General features: G+C 52.7%; 2 protein-coding genes across 2 annotated transcripts; one reads left to right on the top strand and one right to left on the bottom strand.

Moving 5' to 3' along the window:
- Positions 1-1,728: 1,728 nt before the first annotated feature.
- MIND_00203900 (Glucan 1,3-beta-glucosidase) lies at positions 1,729-9,122 on the bottom strand (the record flags this gene model as incomplete). The annotated part of the gene is made up of 42 exons (XM_037358938.1): positions 1,729-2,142; positions 2,188-2,352; positions 2,403-2,429; positions 2,483-2,754; positions 2,811-2,845; positions 2,898-3,024; positions 3,075-3,161; positions 3,211-3,289; positions 3,340-3,403; positions 3,453-3,468; positions 3,519-3,677; positions 3,727-3,993; positions 4,043-4,292; positions 4,346-4,590; positions 4,640-4,710; positions 4,762-4,891; positions 4,938-4,986; positions 5,035-5,519; positions 5,566-5,641; positions 5,690-5,854; positions 5,912-6,133; positions 6,182-6,297; positions 6,348-6,369; positions 6,418-6,528; positions 6,574-6,735; positions 6,793-6,932; positions 6,988-7,009; positions 7,059-7,147; positions 7,195-7,320; positions 7,371-7,530; positions 7,580-7,694; positions 7,754-7,879; positions 7,942-7,995; positions 8,047-8,108; positions 8,157-8,249; positions 8,306-8,376; positions 8,422-8,489; positions 8,542-8,585; positions 8,633-8,668; positions 8,721-8,758; positions 8,812-8,964; positions 9,008-9,122. The coding sequence occupies 42 exons, from the start codon at positions 9,120-9,122 to the stop codon at positions 1,729-1,731; spliced, it is 5,328 nt and encodes a 1,775-aa protein (XP_037224033.1).
- A 2,177-nt stretch (positions 9,123-11,299) lies between these two features.
- On the top strand, positions 11,300-14,187 carry MIND_00203800 (Glucan 1,3-beta-glucosidase; the record flags this gene model as incomplete). Its single annotated transcript, XM_037358937.1, has 22 exons — positions 11,300-11,405; positions 11,459-11,526; positions 11,573-11,630; positions 11,675-11,707; positions 11,761-11,798; positions 11,846-11,881; positions 11,938-11,981; positions 12,033-12,100; positions 12,149-12,219; positions 12,273-12,365; positions 12,417-12,478; positions 12,526-12,579; positions 12,629-12,754; positions 12,802-12,916; positions 12,963-13,122; positions 13,170-13,295; positions 13,342-13,430; positions 13,479-13,500; positions 13,554-13,693; positions 13,746-13,907; positions 13,957-14,067; positions 14,113-14,187. The coding sequence occupies 22 exons, from the start codon at positions 11,300-11,302 to the stop codon at positions 14,185-14,187; spliced, it is 1,857 nt and encodes a 618-aa protein (XP_037224032.1).
- Positions 14,188-14,551: the final 364 nt, after the last annotated feature.

Genomic DNA, 14,551 nt, shown 5'->3' with positions numbered 1-14,551 from the left:
CTGAGGGAAGGGGAACGGGGTTTTGCTTCCATGACGCTCTGCCCACTGCTGGGCAGGTCCCTCCGCCATATAGGACATGGCGTAGCGGACGGCCTTTTCTTCGCTCGGCTCTCCGTTGACCACGAAGGCCTCCGGGGCAAGCCGGGCGTAAGTCTTGACCGCGTATAGGAAGGCGCGGCCACGTTTGCGATCTCCGTTAAACGCAAACGGGGGGTTTGGCCGTAAGACCAGTTTTGAGGCGACAGTAATGTCACCAAATAACGCATCCGCGTCGGGGGGCATTCGGAGATGCCGAAGGCGGTTCGGGAGCTGCCGAAGGTGGTGCGGCAGCGGAAGCCTGGGAAGCAAGGTGGGTGAGGATATTGGTGAGGTTGTCTAGTTTCGCCTCAAGTGCGTCCATGCGCGTCAGCGTCTGGAGCAGCTCCGGTAGACATAGCGGGCGTAAGGACGACAAGAGCAGAGGAGGAGGGGTCAAGTGGCAGGGGCGGTGACGAGGGGGGGGTACGGACTCGTACTCCGAGCCTGAATCAGCGCCAAACCTGGCAATCTTGACCGGTTAATCCCGTAGAGAGTTTCTTCTGCTGTAAGGGCAACCCTGGAGACTCCGACGAAAGCCTAGCAGGGGAGGATCCAAAGCGTGAATAGAAGCTACGGGAAATACACGGAGGGACCGACCTAGCAGGGGAGGATCCAAAGAGAAGAAACTCTAAGGGTCCGCCTGCTAGGGCGCCAACTATATACTGGTCGTCCGTAACTGCCGACGTAGAGCGCAGAAGGCCTGAGCAGCGTCGCAGGCTCTGTCCCAAGGTGATCGTTGGGAGGGTCTTGACGGATCGGTGATTGTGCGGGCGAAGGAGGCCGTGGGACGATGGTCGGGGTGGGTCGGAGCGTCCGAGGGGGCGCCGGTCGGATGCGCCTCGGATGCGTTCGGAGGGTCCGAAGGAGGCCGAAGCAGGGGTTCCCCTGACACACCTATAGAAACTCCATTCCTTTGGTACTCTGTAGGTAGGTTTCTCTGTGGTTCAGGCACATATAGTGGGAATCCCCTTCCACAGACCAAGAGCTGAGAGCAATACAAATTGCTTGCTGTGAGGATGGAAGGTGGACTGGGGGGTGAATTCTAAACATGCTTGAAGTCAATTCAGGCAATCTCTGATAACATATGATGCATACCCTCTCTTGCCTTTGAGGAGTGGTTGGCCTTGTATGCACATACATATCACCATGCACTGCGGTGAAGTGAGAGTTAGTGATATCAAACCCACTTGCATGGGGAAAGATTTGTGATCTAGGGCTTGCTGCCCGTTCTACCTCTGTCATCGCGTGGAGAGATGGGGAAGTACGACAGTTGCAACCCAGCTTTTATCTGTGTCTGGGGTGACAGCCGTGAGAGAGGTGCTGCTTGTGTACATGCCGCGTGTTGATGCCTCACACCATCCGGCCCGGACATCCCATGCTTGCATGTAAAGATGACGGTCTCTGTAATCCCACTCGGTCAAGGCATGTCGGCAAAGGGCTGAGACCTCGCGCTCATTACAGCCGTCCACCGCTCAGCTGGGCGGACACCCGGGCCGCGCCGTGGTCCAGCACGTACTTAGCTGATACCCCGGAGATGCAGCGTCTACATCTATGAAGGGCGAAAACCATCGGAAGCATCTACCAGGCAATGAAATACATAGGAGTTTTAATTAAATCAGATTTTAGTTTGGAATGTCTAGCCTTGCTCAACTACAGGCCACCAAATACCGAGAAGCTCAGCGCACTGATCGCCAGCGTCAACGGATCCAGGGCACGCTTGCGCAGACCCGGTGCGCCAAGGAGCACAAATGTGCCCGCGCAATTGTTCGTCTCTTGCGCCGTGGGGCTGCAGAGCACCTTCCAGGGCGAGTTTCCATCCCTGCGCACCAAGATGCACGCCGGAAGCCCGCGACCGCCCATAACGAAGGTAACGTCAACGTCCTGCGGCCCCAGTCCGTTCCTGCAGGCGAAGTCTAGCTCGGTCGTAGCATAGCCGGCTGTGTTTGCTGCGACGTCGTCGAAGAGGAACGAATTCGGGCAGTCTGTCGCACTGACGCTGTTGAGCGCGCGGCCTTGAAGGTGGTTGCCCCGAAGGGAGGCGCCGGACCCGACGGCATAACGATTCTACAGAAGTTGGTGGAGAGCAAGATAGAGAGGGAACAAACGCACCGTGTTTCCGGAGCCCATGATCTGGACCTGGTTGTTGTTGGTGCCGTATTGAAGGGTCCCGATGGGGGACAGGGTCCCGGGTGGAGTCTGTTGAGTATAGGTGAGGACTCCGCCGGTACCAGGGACATTGCAGCGAGGTGACGTCGGCGCTGTGGGGATAAGAAGCTAAGCATTGATATCAACGAAGAGTGTGTTTCGATATCAGAGCGACGAACGCGAGCATTAAAAGTGGAAGGATTGTACTGCAAATATTGTGAGCTCAACTGGGGGCAAACGGGCTGAAACGAATACTAACAACATTGAGCGTATAGAGCGGGAAGCATGCCGGAACAGGCACGCCCAATCGATTCGCCAACGTATTCATCGAGTTGCGATAATATGTCCACGCGTTCTGACCGCGCGACGTGCAGCCGGCGGGATACGTGTTGATCAGATTTGTCAGCCAGGTGTTGAACATGAGCGGTAAGCTCGCATCGTCGGCTAGCTTCTGAGTAGGCGTGATCTCAGACAGCAGATTTTGGACGCGCAGCGCCGTGTCGTGGAATATCTGGGTTGTGCCGCCGAAATCTAGAATAACAGGGATGAGGAGGTGAACTTGAAGTCGGAAGTATCGAGCGCTTTACATTGGCCAACGGCAGCCAAGCTGCGCAAGAAGAACCTGATTATCTTTCGTTGAGTACCCAAAAACGCTGCCAAGGTTAACGACTCACTCTATCTTATAAATTGAATCCGCCGCTGCATTAAAAGACGGGTAAATTGTCGATATATTATCCATGACTGCGCGCATAGGCGGATTCTGCGGGGTATTCGCATTGAGATTGACGACATTCGATTTAGCTGGTCATAGTCAGCTTGGCAAGGCCAACCGACAGCAAAACAAAACAGACCTTGATTGAGTGGTTTATCAACCCAGCTGCAGGGAATTAGACGAACGAATACACCGAGGTTGAGATAGCCTACACCATATTTGGCGTCTAGAGATATGATTGAGCAAAACATACATCTCTGTGCGTATTCACTGACCTGATCGATAGCTTGGACGAGTGCGAGCGCCATTGTCGTACCGTCCGTTCGTAGATAGCTGAACAGATTGTTTTGAACCCTGAAGTCATGTCAGCCACCAACACCATTGTGCAGAGGCTGATTTGTTACTCGCCAAGTACAGTCTCCAGCTTGCATCGGAACAGATCCGACCCACTGTCCAATATAACCTAGTCTGTGTCGCCGATTAGAATTGAAACTAGGGCAAGCGGACTGGAAAGTACTCGAAAACATGTTCCTCTGTTGATCTCTGAGTCTGTCTTTACCCGCTTTTGAAAGAGACAACTCACGATTGGTTGCCCCAGCAGGCTTGCCGCCAACTGGCACGCCCACCAAAACGGTGCCGGTGATTCCGCCTGCGGGGTCCAGTTCCACGTAGTCGGCCGGCCCCAAAAGAACATTCTGAGGATTTGTGAATGACACGGCTGGGCAACGCGGAATGTTGATGCCTAAAAGCCATGTCAGTATGACAAATTGATAAGTGTTGCAGAGACTTACGCCGGTTTCGACGAGCGAGTTGATGGAGTGTGCCATTGAGTTGCCGGTCTGACCCCCCATGGAATGGCGCAGGGTGCGGACCAAAAGAGACATGGCGATCTGCGACCGAAGGGGGAGGTGGCAGAGTCTCTCGCCGCCACTCAGACATGAAACGGAGCGGGTTGGCTGCGGAAGCGAGCACCCTCTGAGCCCAGCTTACCAGTCTAGCCGCTGGAGATTCACGTGTAAGATATTTCTCGTTATGTGGAACCTCAGGGTGGACGCTTTCTGCTCACATAATCAGCTTGAATCCAGCAATACAACAAAGGAATCACACCTCGCTTCCGTTTCCGATCAGGGTCAGTGCCCTGTCCATCCCAGTCTGCGTTATTCGGGTCGTCTGGCAAAGTGAGGTCCGCAGGACGCGTCGGGCAGGCGGTCGAAGAAGACGATGACCGACTCATGCTACTGGTAGGCCTACTGACGGACTGCGTGTTTTCGTCGCCGCCGCCGCCAGGAGGAGGAGGAGTCGGGCGGGGGATCGGATTTGTCCACGGCCCTGTCCAGTCGGGAGGTGGGATGGGCACCTGTAACAGTTGTAAATGCGACAATTACAGCGCTGGTTTGTCGTGTTGCATACCGGTGTAATACCGTGGATAATGCCAACATCGATGGGGAGGCATTGGTTAATGATGCCACCGAAGAGGAGGGTCCAGAAGTTGAAGGGGTTGCACCGATTATGGTCGCCCGGGGGCCCGGTGACGGTCGGATTCGGCGAGTCGGTTTTTGGCGGAACAGGGACGATGCTGAAGTATGTCGGCGTGGATGTGAGGGGGCCTGTGAATGTGATGGTGGAAGCGCCGGGGGGAGGGATGATGTCCAGCGCTGTGGATATATCAGAAGAGATCCTACGTCGTTTATCATACAGACGCACACCACGTTGGGAAGATGCCTCCCACTTCCGAGCACTGTGTAGCCAAAGGACCGCCCACCGGGGTGCCGCCACTGCATTAAAGTCAGGGACAACCCGCGAGAAGAAGAAGACGAAAGACGCACCTATTCAGCGTAATGGTCGCCCCTCCAGCCGAAATAATCTTCGTCGCCGTCGGTATCGGGAAGCTAGTCGTCGTTCCCGAGCAGACAAACGTCTCGGTCTTCGCGCCGGGCGAGGGGAACGGATTAGGGTCTACAGCCCGTTAGCAACACAGCTCGCGCCATAAAAAGAGGCATACTCCATGGAATGTTGGTATTCGACTGCGGCGGCTGGCCGGTCGTGACGGTCTAACGAAAAGCTGAGCGTGTGAAAAAAAAGGGCGTGACGTGGCTTACGAAAGGGAAGACCGGATCGGTCCACGGACCGAGCCAGCCGACGGGCATGATCGGGGTTGGGGTAATCCCGCCGGAAATGCCGATGGTCGTGGGCAGCGTGCCAAGAACGACGGGGCCAGTCGGCGCGAGAGACAAGGACCAGCGCACTCCGCCGGGCCCAGTCACCGTCTGGATCGCGCCGCTTGTGGGCTGCGTGACAACGGTTGTGAAGGTGGGAGCGCCACCAGAAACGGGGGCCGTGAAGGTGATAGACCCAGTCGCTGGCGGAACGATTTGGAAGCTCCATGTCGGTTTCACGCCGTTGACTTCTGTTACAGTGGAGGGCAGCATCGCGGTCACAGGAGTCCCTCCGGGATCGAGGAAGATGATCTGGCCTCCGATACTGACAATCGTCGGCTGCGTGGGTATAGGAATGACCGTAGTGGCGCCGCCTGCGATGGAGAATGTCTCCGACACGGCATTTGTGGGTGGAATCGGATTGGGATCTGCAGCAATTTGTGAGTCATGACAAGACTTGTGTCAGAAACGTACTCCACGGTACGAAGTTCCAGTTTCCGAAGCCTCCACCTCCATTTGTACCATTTCCACCCCCAGGGGAGCCGGTGCCCTGCAATCACGATGAGTACTTGGCTAACAGACAAGAAGGAACACATACATCAGCCTCCCACAAAGTGAGCGTGCTTGCATAACCGTCGATATTATCCGCCTGGAGCGCGATGGACGCGTTTCCGGGGTAGCTGATCATGTTCGTCGTCCCTGTCGTTGTCAGCTGGTAGATATATACCGCAGATGACTCGCGGTCCACCAAACACAGGTTTGACTATAGGTCTAGTTCTTAGGTAAGAGGCGGAAATAGCCACGAAGACATGAGACAAACCTGGAAGAAACTGTACAACCCAGCACCATAAACGAAAATATTGAAGGAGCGTGTGATGACAAGACCCCAAGCATCAACGACCGCCTCAGACGGATCGCCATAAAGCGCATTCGTCGAGAACGGCGTGGGCGGGATAGGCGTTGGCTGGAAATAGGGTGTTTCCGTCTGGATCAAGCCAGCGTAGACATTCTGCGCGTTATGGAACGCATATTGATAAATAACCTACATCGACAGTTGAATGTAAACCGGTGGGTTAGAGACGCGGCTTACATGGTGTTCAGAAGCAGTTCCGACGAGCCACACGGGCCCGCTGGCCGATTCGACGAGAACGCCGCGGCCACTGAAAGAATTGATCCGCGTTTGGTTCGGATCGTCGAGATCGTGATCTGATCACCGATAAGATAACACGACGGCCAACAGGGGTTTGGACACATACCAGCGTTCCATACCCAGACATTCTGCACCAGAGATCAGAACGAGCTGTCGATGGATAATTTCAACCCTACCTCAAAGTAACCTGAGCCGAACGATGTGATATGTATACCCAGGAACGCGGAAGCACAGGCGGCAGCATTCACGGAGGAGGTCGGACAGTTGGCCGAATTGATATTGGTTCCCTGTAGATGTTGAACTTAAGTAAGTAAATCGGTTGAAGATCTGACCCTGGCGCCGCCGAGACGGACATGCACGTCCCACAGACCCGCAGATCCAGACGACGACGCGGCCAGGTTCCACTGAATGCCGATCGCGCCGGCTGACCCGCCCGTCGTCGTGATGACAAAGTCGCTAAGCTCGGCAATACCTACGTCCCCGGGGTTGCCGACCTGGAGGTGTGTGTTCAATAACCAAATGTATCAGAACAAAAGGAGGGAAAGACGCACGCGGACGACGGGCCGCGGATTGTTCTGGTCCGCAAACTTGCTCCCGGTGCCCATGATGACCGAATAGAGCACGCCGACAAGCTGTGTGCCCGATGGTACAAAGATCGTGTCAGAGACAAGGTATGTTCCGGTCTCGATAACTGGAGGCTTGGTCAGCATCGAGTTCAAATACTTGAATTTCAACGCCGATCTTACTTAGAATCGCACAACCGGAGTTCTGTGGCGAATATGAACATCAAGAAACGGGTATTCAGTGGAAAAGAGACCTGAGAGATGAAATTATTAATTGCGACGGTGTCGTCTGTGACACCATCGCCTTTCGCGCCAACACCACTGGTCATTAGGGTGCGGAATTCTGCAAAGAAAGTGAGATACTAGGTAGAAAGTATTCAAAGAACACACGGCCTGGGGAATACGACTGATACTGCGGGCGTGAGCGTGAGAAATACGTCCCCGACCCGTCCGTGAGCAGCTGTGGGCGCGAGCCGGCGGGCGTATAGGATCCGCGGAGGTATCGTTTGGTGTTTCCTAAAAAGAATGAGGGTTTAGCAAGGCTTTCAATAGGTGGAAAGCCATACCGAGGTAGACATTTCCCTGGAACCACTCGAGGCCGACGCCGGCGTTGGCGGCGACGACGGTACCGCTCGCGTCCTGGATGTTTGCCGTTGTGATCGCCGAGAAGGCAACGTTGTCGAGGATAACCGAGCCGCCGAGTTTGCTGGGTTGGCTGCTCGTCATCTTTGCCAAAAATCAGGGCTTTCTCCAGAAGAAGAATAATCGGGCTTACGCGGATGCCGATCCCAGTGGACGATATCTTCGAGTCGATGATCAGCACGCCGCCCGCACTCTGCGTCTCGAGCGTGAGCCCACCCGTGGCGAGGTCGAACCCGACCTGGCAATTGCTGCATTGACACATTATAATCAGCCGAAACAGCGCGTGAAAGTATAGATAAGGACGCACGATATCTGGATGTTCTGCCACGTGAACCCCCAGTTCCAGAGCTGGTACACCGCCGACACCGCATTCGTGATCTTCACGTTGCGGATGGTGAATTGTTGGTTGGAGATCCACATCCCGAACGCGCCACTGCACATATGGGTGATCATTAACTATCAAACAACCGGGCACTTGAGAAAGGGTTTACACACCCGTCGAAGGTGAGGTCGGACATGAATCCTCCGGAGCCGTTCTCCATGAATATTCTGTGGAAATGGTCACCAAATATCTTGAATCCTGCGAGAAAAGTAACGTACCCCTGATGTTTCGTCCCCGAAGCAGAAGACATCTTGAAGTCGATATTATTCAACGACGTTGCCTGTCATCTCTTCATATTAATGTCCTTATCGCCAGACGGAGAACTCACCTGCCCGACCTGCCAGTGTATCCCCGTGCCATACGCGTTGGGCGACACGGCGCGCACGTCGATGACGAAGTTGCGGATCGAGCGGAAGAAGTTCTGTGTGCCATGCGTCAGTAAACAAACATCCCATGACACACTAGTATGTAGCGCACGTTCTGGTTCGTCCACCAATTAACCCCGGTGCCGTCGGGGTTAACTGCGCCGGGGATGTACGGATCAGCATCTGCGGCACATCAGCCGAGCACTACTCCATTTCGCATATGCGTACCGATAACTGCGATCCCAACGAAGTTCGCGTCCGCGATGATGGTGGGCTTGTTATTGTAGTCGCCGACGCTGTAGATCGTGATGAGACGAGATGGAACGAAAAGCGACTGGGAGGACCCACAGAGTGGTGTAGTAGAAAGGGATGATAGGAGCGGTGACACGGTACTGCAGAGGACATTCGTTAACAACAAACAATGTAGAAGGTCACACACTTTTCCAGGCGGGAAGAAGATAATTGCGGGAGTAAGCTGTTCGCGCCGGATCAGAACGATTACTGTTAAGTATTATAAAGGCGCTCACTGTAGAGGACGCGCAGCCCTGTCCACACCGACCGCCGTCTGCAAGCCTAGCATCAGCGCCAACTCAAGTCTACAGTAAAAGAGGAACACACCACTAATCGCATTGTTAATCGCCACCGTGTCGTCCGCGACGCCATCGCCCACAGCGTGGTAGTCCGTCTTCACGTTGCGAAAGACTTTGTAGCCCGCCTTGTACGCGCTCTTGCTCGCGCTCGTCAGGGCCGCGGTGTTCATCCAGAACGGGTCTTGCACGCGTCAGCCGGGCAGCTATAACTCGAGAGCACATACCGCTGGGGGAGGCGCTACCGCTGATGCCTGCGCACCCCGCACCAGCGGCGGGGAGCACGGAGAGCACCGTGTAGAGAGAGAGGGCGAGGAGGTGTTTGGCTCGGAGGCGGGGCATTGTGAGTCAGAGGGCGGTTCGCGTTCGCAGGGACCTTTTAACACTTGTCGTTGTGCGAAGCGGCGCTGGGGAGTGAATTGCGTGATCTTCTGCCGGCAGGGCTTAATACCATAATTGATACCAGGCCCGGCTGGCTCATAAGTAAGCGGGCGCTTGCTTGACTAGTTCCGCAATGCTTGTGAGTTGGCTGGCTAGCTTGGTTGTAGTGTGCATCGTTTGCAAGTGGATACCACGCAGCGGACTGTAGTTTGTGGGCCTTGGAGTCCGACTCGAAAGCAGCGGCGAATTCGAAGGGCGGGGATCTGCACATTACGACGGGTATCCCGCCCGTCCGTGGTCCGTCGATCCCCCGGCGACCTATAACGTCACCGCCATGGGTCAGCAGTCGCTGATTCAGCGATGCGCAGAGCTCGGGGGCGCCAGAAGCAGCTGCCAGCGGGCCCGGGGGAATCCCTGTCAAGTGGCACAGGAAAATTGAAGCAGTCGCAGGTGTCGCTGAGTTGTGCGGAGGGAGCAGGAGCAAGGTTTGCCAGCGAGACCATCGGCGTGATTCGCGCGCCGACCAGGCACTAGCAATACTGGCGCCGAGATGCAAGGCGCCCACTTCAAGCGCGGTCAGCAGCCCCGGTCACGGCACCCGCATACGCTAGCCTCGTCATCTGCGCGTCGTCAGCACTCGTCCCCGTCCACGAATCGAGCAAGGAACTTGAAGGAAGGAGAAGAGCCCGCTGGCAGTCACGGTTACGGCACGATCAACCATTTTTCGTGCCGGATAAGGCAATTGCCAATCGCCTTCTCTTCTTCTCCTTCCATTCTCCGCAGTGTGTCACCCGCCCGCCCTTCCTCCCTCCGCGCACGACTTGACCACGAGCACAACGACTACCACGAGGAAGACGAGCAGCGGATGGCGACCGCGGACACACCACCCGATGGCCGATGGGCCACCCGCAGAGGAACGCGACAAGGACGACGGTGTCATCGTCGATGACGAGCATGGACGAGTTGCGTGGCCTGTCATCTTCTGCTTTTCTTTACTCACTCAAGGACAGTGGGAGCTTTGAGGAGTTTAAGGCGGCGCAGGACCGGCGGTTCGCGGCGGTGCAGCATGGCGAGCGGGGGATGGCGGCGTTGAAGGCGGTGCAGATGGAGGGGTTCCAACAGCAGAACCAGCAGCCCAGGGCACGGTCCCCGCCCGTGAAAGAAGAGTGCTTGCATATCCTTTCGACGATGACGTGGCGGCGGCCTCTGGCGCATCACCGAGCCGGCGGGGTGGGATGCCTGAAGTTTACGTGGCCGTTTGGTTTCCTCCTGTTATTGCTTTCCATCCAATTGAATCGGCCAGTCCGTTGTATTTCAGACCTGCGAAACAGTGACACTGCTGGTACTGTAATCTACTCGTCGCCTGCTGCTTTCCGTTAGCCTTCCGAGCAGTGTCGACGCTCTGGAAACTTCGCAAGAGGGCCTGAATACGTTGCAGCCGGAGAGAAGATCCCGTTGACACGACCCCAGGTACTTGCTCCACTGGCAGCTGTGTCGGCATACCTCAGGCCAACTCCGCGGCAGCAGCAGCAGCTAAATCGCGAACAAGGCTGCTCAATCACGGTGCCACAATGCGTGAACCTGCGCCGTTCACAGCTACATTGACGGACGTGGCGCGTCGTGGCCTGGAGATACTTAAAGCCACCACAGGTCGTGCTTTTTCATCCTCTGGGCGACCATCCCGGGGTTGGAGCTGCGGCCCGAGTACGCAGTAGTCGGAATACCGCCGAATTTGGATATCGATATTCATTGCAACCTGACGCGTCATACGGCAGTCTCCCATGTAATTTGGGAACTTCTCACGAGGATCCGCCAGCCCGCAGCCAGTACTTCCCTGAGGATGTCTCGCAGTGCACGGACTCGAAAGTTACGGGCCATGATTTAACTCTCCATCGCCCCCCAAGTTCCAACACCTCTTCTGCTCTGTCGCGTGTGCGCAATGGCCAATATTGTCCAGTCTTTCCAGCTCATACATCATTGACCGCAGAATACACTTTGGCAGCCCCGCGTGGACGGAGGTCTGGGACCGGTTTGAACCGTAAGATGGAGCGACAATCGCTCACCCGGGTCCGTTTGTGCGCAATATATACTCTCTTCCCAGCTGCTGCCGAATTCGACGGACCTCTCTGTTATTATCGATGCTCAAGTTATCTTGGGCGGTGTGCCTCGGAGCTCTTAGCTCGCTACCTTCAGCTGTGTATGGCGCGGGATGCGCTGGGCTTAGTGGCAGCGCATCTGGGAATGGTGTGTCTACCAGTTTCAGTCGTTCTCGGAATACCTGATTGACCTGGCTCTAGATCCGTTTTGGATGAACGACTCCGGCTTGACGTCGCTCAGTAAAAGCGCGTACAAGTCGGGCTATAAGGTTGGTCATGATAATCGCTGGGGGCTTGACACCTGAAATCTATTAGGTATTCCGCAATGTGAAAACTGACTATGGGGCCGTGGGCAATGGTGTCGCAGGCACGTGTGATCATTTACAGACAAATTCATGGCACTCATTGGTAATGCAGACGATACCGCTGCAATTAACCGAGCGATCAGCGGTGAGTGCAATTTCTTTTGTGTATGGACAACCCTGAAGTGGGTATATATCCAGATGGCGGTCGCTGTGGCCAAGGCTGTGTATCATCTACAGTCTGTTCTAGCCTCATTTCTAATCTTCTATCTGTAACGATTGGTAGATTACACCCGCAATCATCTTCTTCCCTCCGGGGAAGGTATGTATACAGTATTCTATGGGTGTAAATTACATTGTTTACTGATTGGTTTGCAGTATCGTGTAACTGCACCTATAATTCCATTCTACTATACAACTCTGTTTGTGATTTGGCTCAGTACTTGCATCCACAACTCATATGATTGATTCAGTGTTGGTGACTACAACAACAAACCAACACTTGTTGCAGATGCTAACTTCAATGGCATTGCTGTTATTGGTACCTGCTTTCACTTACCTTGTTATGCTCTATCAAACAAATTAACAGATGCTGATCCTTATATTCCCGGACAAGTTAACCCTGATGGTTCGGGAGTTAACTGGTGGACAAACCAGAATGTGCGCTGTTGTGCTACTTGAATAGGGAAAGTGACTAAAGCATGCATTTGTAGAACTTCTTTCGCTCAATTCGAAACTTTGTGATTGATGTCACAGCCATGCCGCCTGAGGCATATGGAACGGGTATTCATTGGCAAGTTGGCCAGGTGGGTGCATCCTTTCTAGCATGAGACACTCTTTGTAATTGACATATGTAGGCAACATCATTGAACAACATTGACTTCAAGATGTCAGCTGCATCTGGAACAAGACACCAAGGGTAGATGTTCACTATTCATGTTGATTACCTCTGACTCAATTGTACAGAATATTTATGGAGAATGGATCTGGTGGGTTTATGTCAGATCTGACATTCAATGGGTGTGTTGCATGTTTTTTCTAGCTCCCTATCTATCTAAACCAGTAACAGTGGTGCATTTGGCATGTGGCTCTCCAACCAACAGTTCACTATCCGCAATGTAAAGATTACCAATGCTGTTTCTGCCATATATCAACTCTGGAATTGGGGGTTTACATGGCAGAATATCCAGATAACGTCAGTCTCATGCTATTCTCATTTCATTGCTGTTCATTATTTCAAAGGAATTGTCAAGTGGGATTTGATCTCAGTACTGGAGGGTTAACCCTAGCTACACAAAGTGCTGGTGGTGTCCTGATTATTGATTCTAAAATATCATCCACTGGTATTGGTATCAGGGTATGATAAGGTGAACTTGTCAAAACCAGCATTGACATTGTTTCAGATGACAAGCAGTCAACCAAAAACACTTGGTGGCTCCATTGTTCTAGACAATGTTGCCTTCTCCAATATCAAGACTGCCAATATTCAAGATGCTAGTGGCACTGTGGTTGCTGCTAACACTGGTGTTGGTTTGGAATGGTTCCAGGGAAATGTTTATTTAGGTATGATTTTATTCTTTTTCATTTAAAATAATCTGAATAATCACTAGGCAATTCAAAGCGCTATTTGCGTGGATCATATACACCAGCTGGGAGTCGTCCACAGCTCTTGACAGATACATCTGGAACTTATTTCTCCCGATCTCGCCCTCAATATGCATCATATACCACAAGTCGTGAGTTAATATATCAAGAAAATATGCTAATATTAATAATACTCAGAATTCCGCACTCTCATGACAAGTGGTCTTGGAGCAAAGGGTGATGGTGTAACAGATGATACTCAGGCAATCAATAATTTTATCTCTCAGGTATGCACTTTCAAACATGTCAGATAACATAACTGATCTATGAAATAGAACTCTGGTTGTGCAATCCTAAGTATGACAAATATTATTTCCACATATACTTAGTTATACTAACCAACTATCTAGTTATTGAAACAGGCACCTATCTTGTTTCAGATACAATATTTGTCCCTGCTGGAACACAACTTGTTGGGGTACTCTACTCAGTCATTATGGGCACTGGGAAGAATTTTGCTGATCAGGCTAATCCTCGGCCTGTCATTCAGGTAATCATCTCTTATATCTAATGGTAACTCTTGAACTTATGTAACATGGCAGGTTGGTCATCCTGGAGATGTTGGAATTGCTGAAATTAGTGACTTTGTTATCACTACTACTGGTGGTTCAGCTGGTGCTATTGGCATTGAGTGGAATTTAGATGCATCATCACCAGGGTCAGCTGGACTTTGGGATGTGCATGTCCGATTGGGTGGTGCCAAGGTAAGGCAGACCTTCAACACTTTTTTTTTCTGAGTACTAATCTTACCAGGGAACAAATATTGATGCAGCACACTGTTCCACCTCTGCAACCAACTTAGCAACCTGTGGTTCTGCATTTTTGGGCATCCATATCACTCCTTCTGGGTCAGGATACTTTGAGGTATGCACTATTTTATATATATTACATGTAACTAATATAATTTAGAATGTCTGGGTTTGGAATGCAGGCATGTATCAAGTATTGGTCTTTCTTATTTGCTTATGTTCAACCAGACCATGACCTTGATGATCCCAATCAAACACAGATCAATTCTTTTAGTGGACGTGGGATACTGGTGGAATCAGCGGCTGGTCCAGTTTGGCTGGTTGGAACTGCCTCAGAGCATCATGTAGGTCTCTTTTTAGCATGAGTTATTATTGCTAAAAATATAAAGGTCATTTATCAATATGCATTCAACAATGCACAGAACATCTATGCAGGCCTAATCCAGACTGAGACCCCATATTTCCAGCCTACACCTATTCCCCCTGCACCATTCACACTCAATTCAGCTTATGGAGATCCATCTGAGGCTGTTGTTGATGCATGGGGCCTAGTTATAACAAGGTCCTTCAACATATTTGTCTATGGTGCAGGTCTATAC

This window comes from Mycena indigotica (assembly GCF_014461135.1).
Source record: "Mycena indigotica strain 171206Taipei chromosome Unknown Mind.scaff0002, whole genome shotgun sequence".
Lineage (NCBI taxonomy): Eukaryota > Fungi > Basidiomycota > Agaricomycetes > Agaricales > Mycenaceae > Mycena > Mycena indigotica.
Note: the sequence above shows the minus strand (reverse complement) of the source record. Positions and strands in the feature narration are given on the sequence as shown.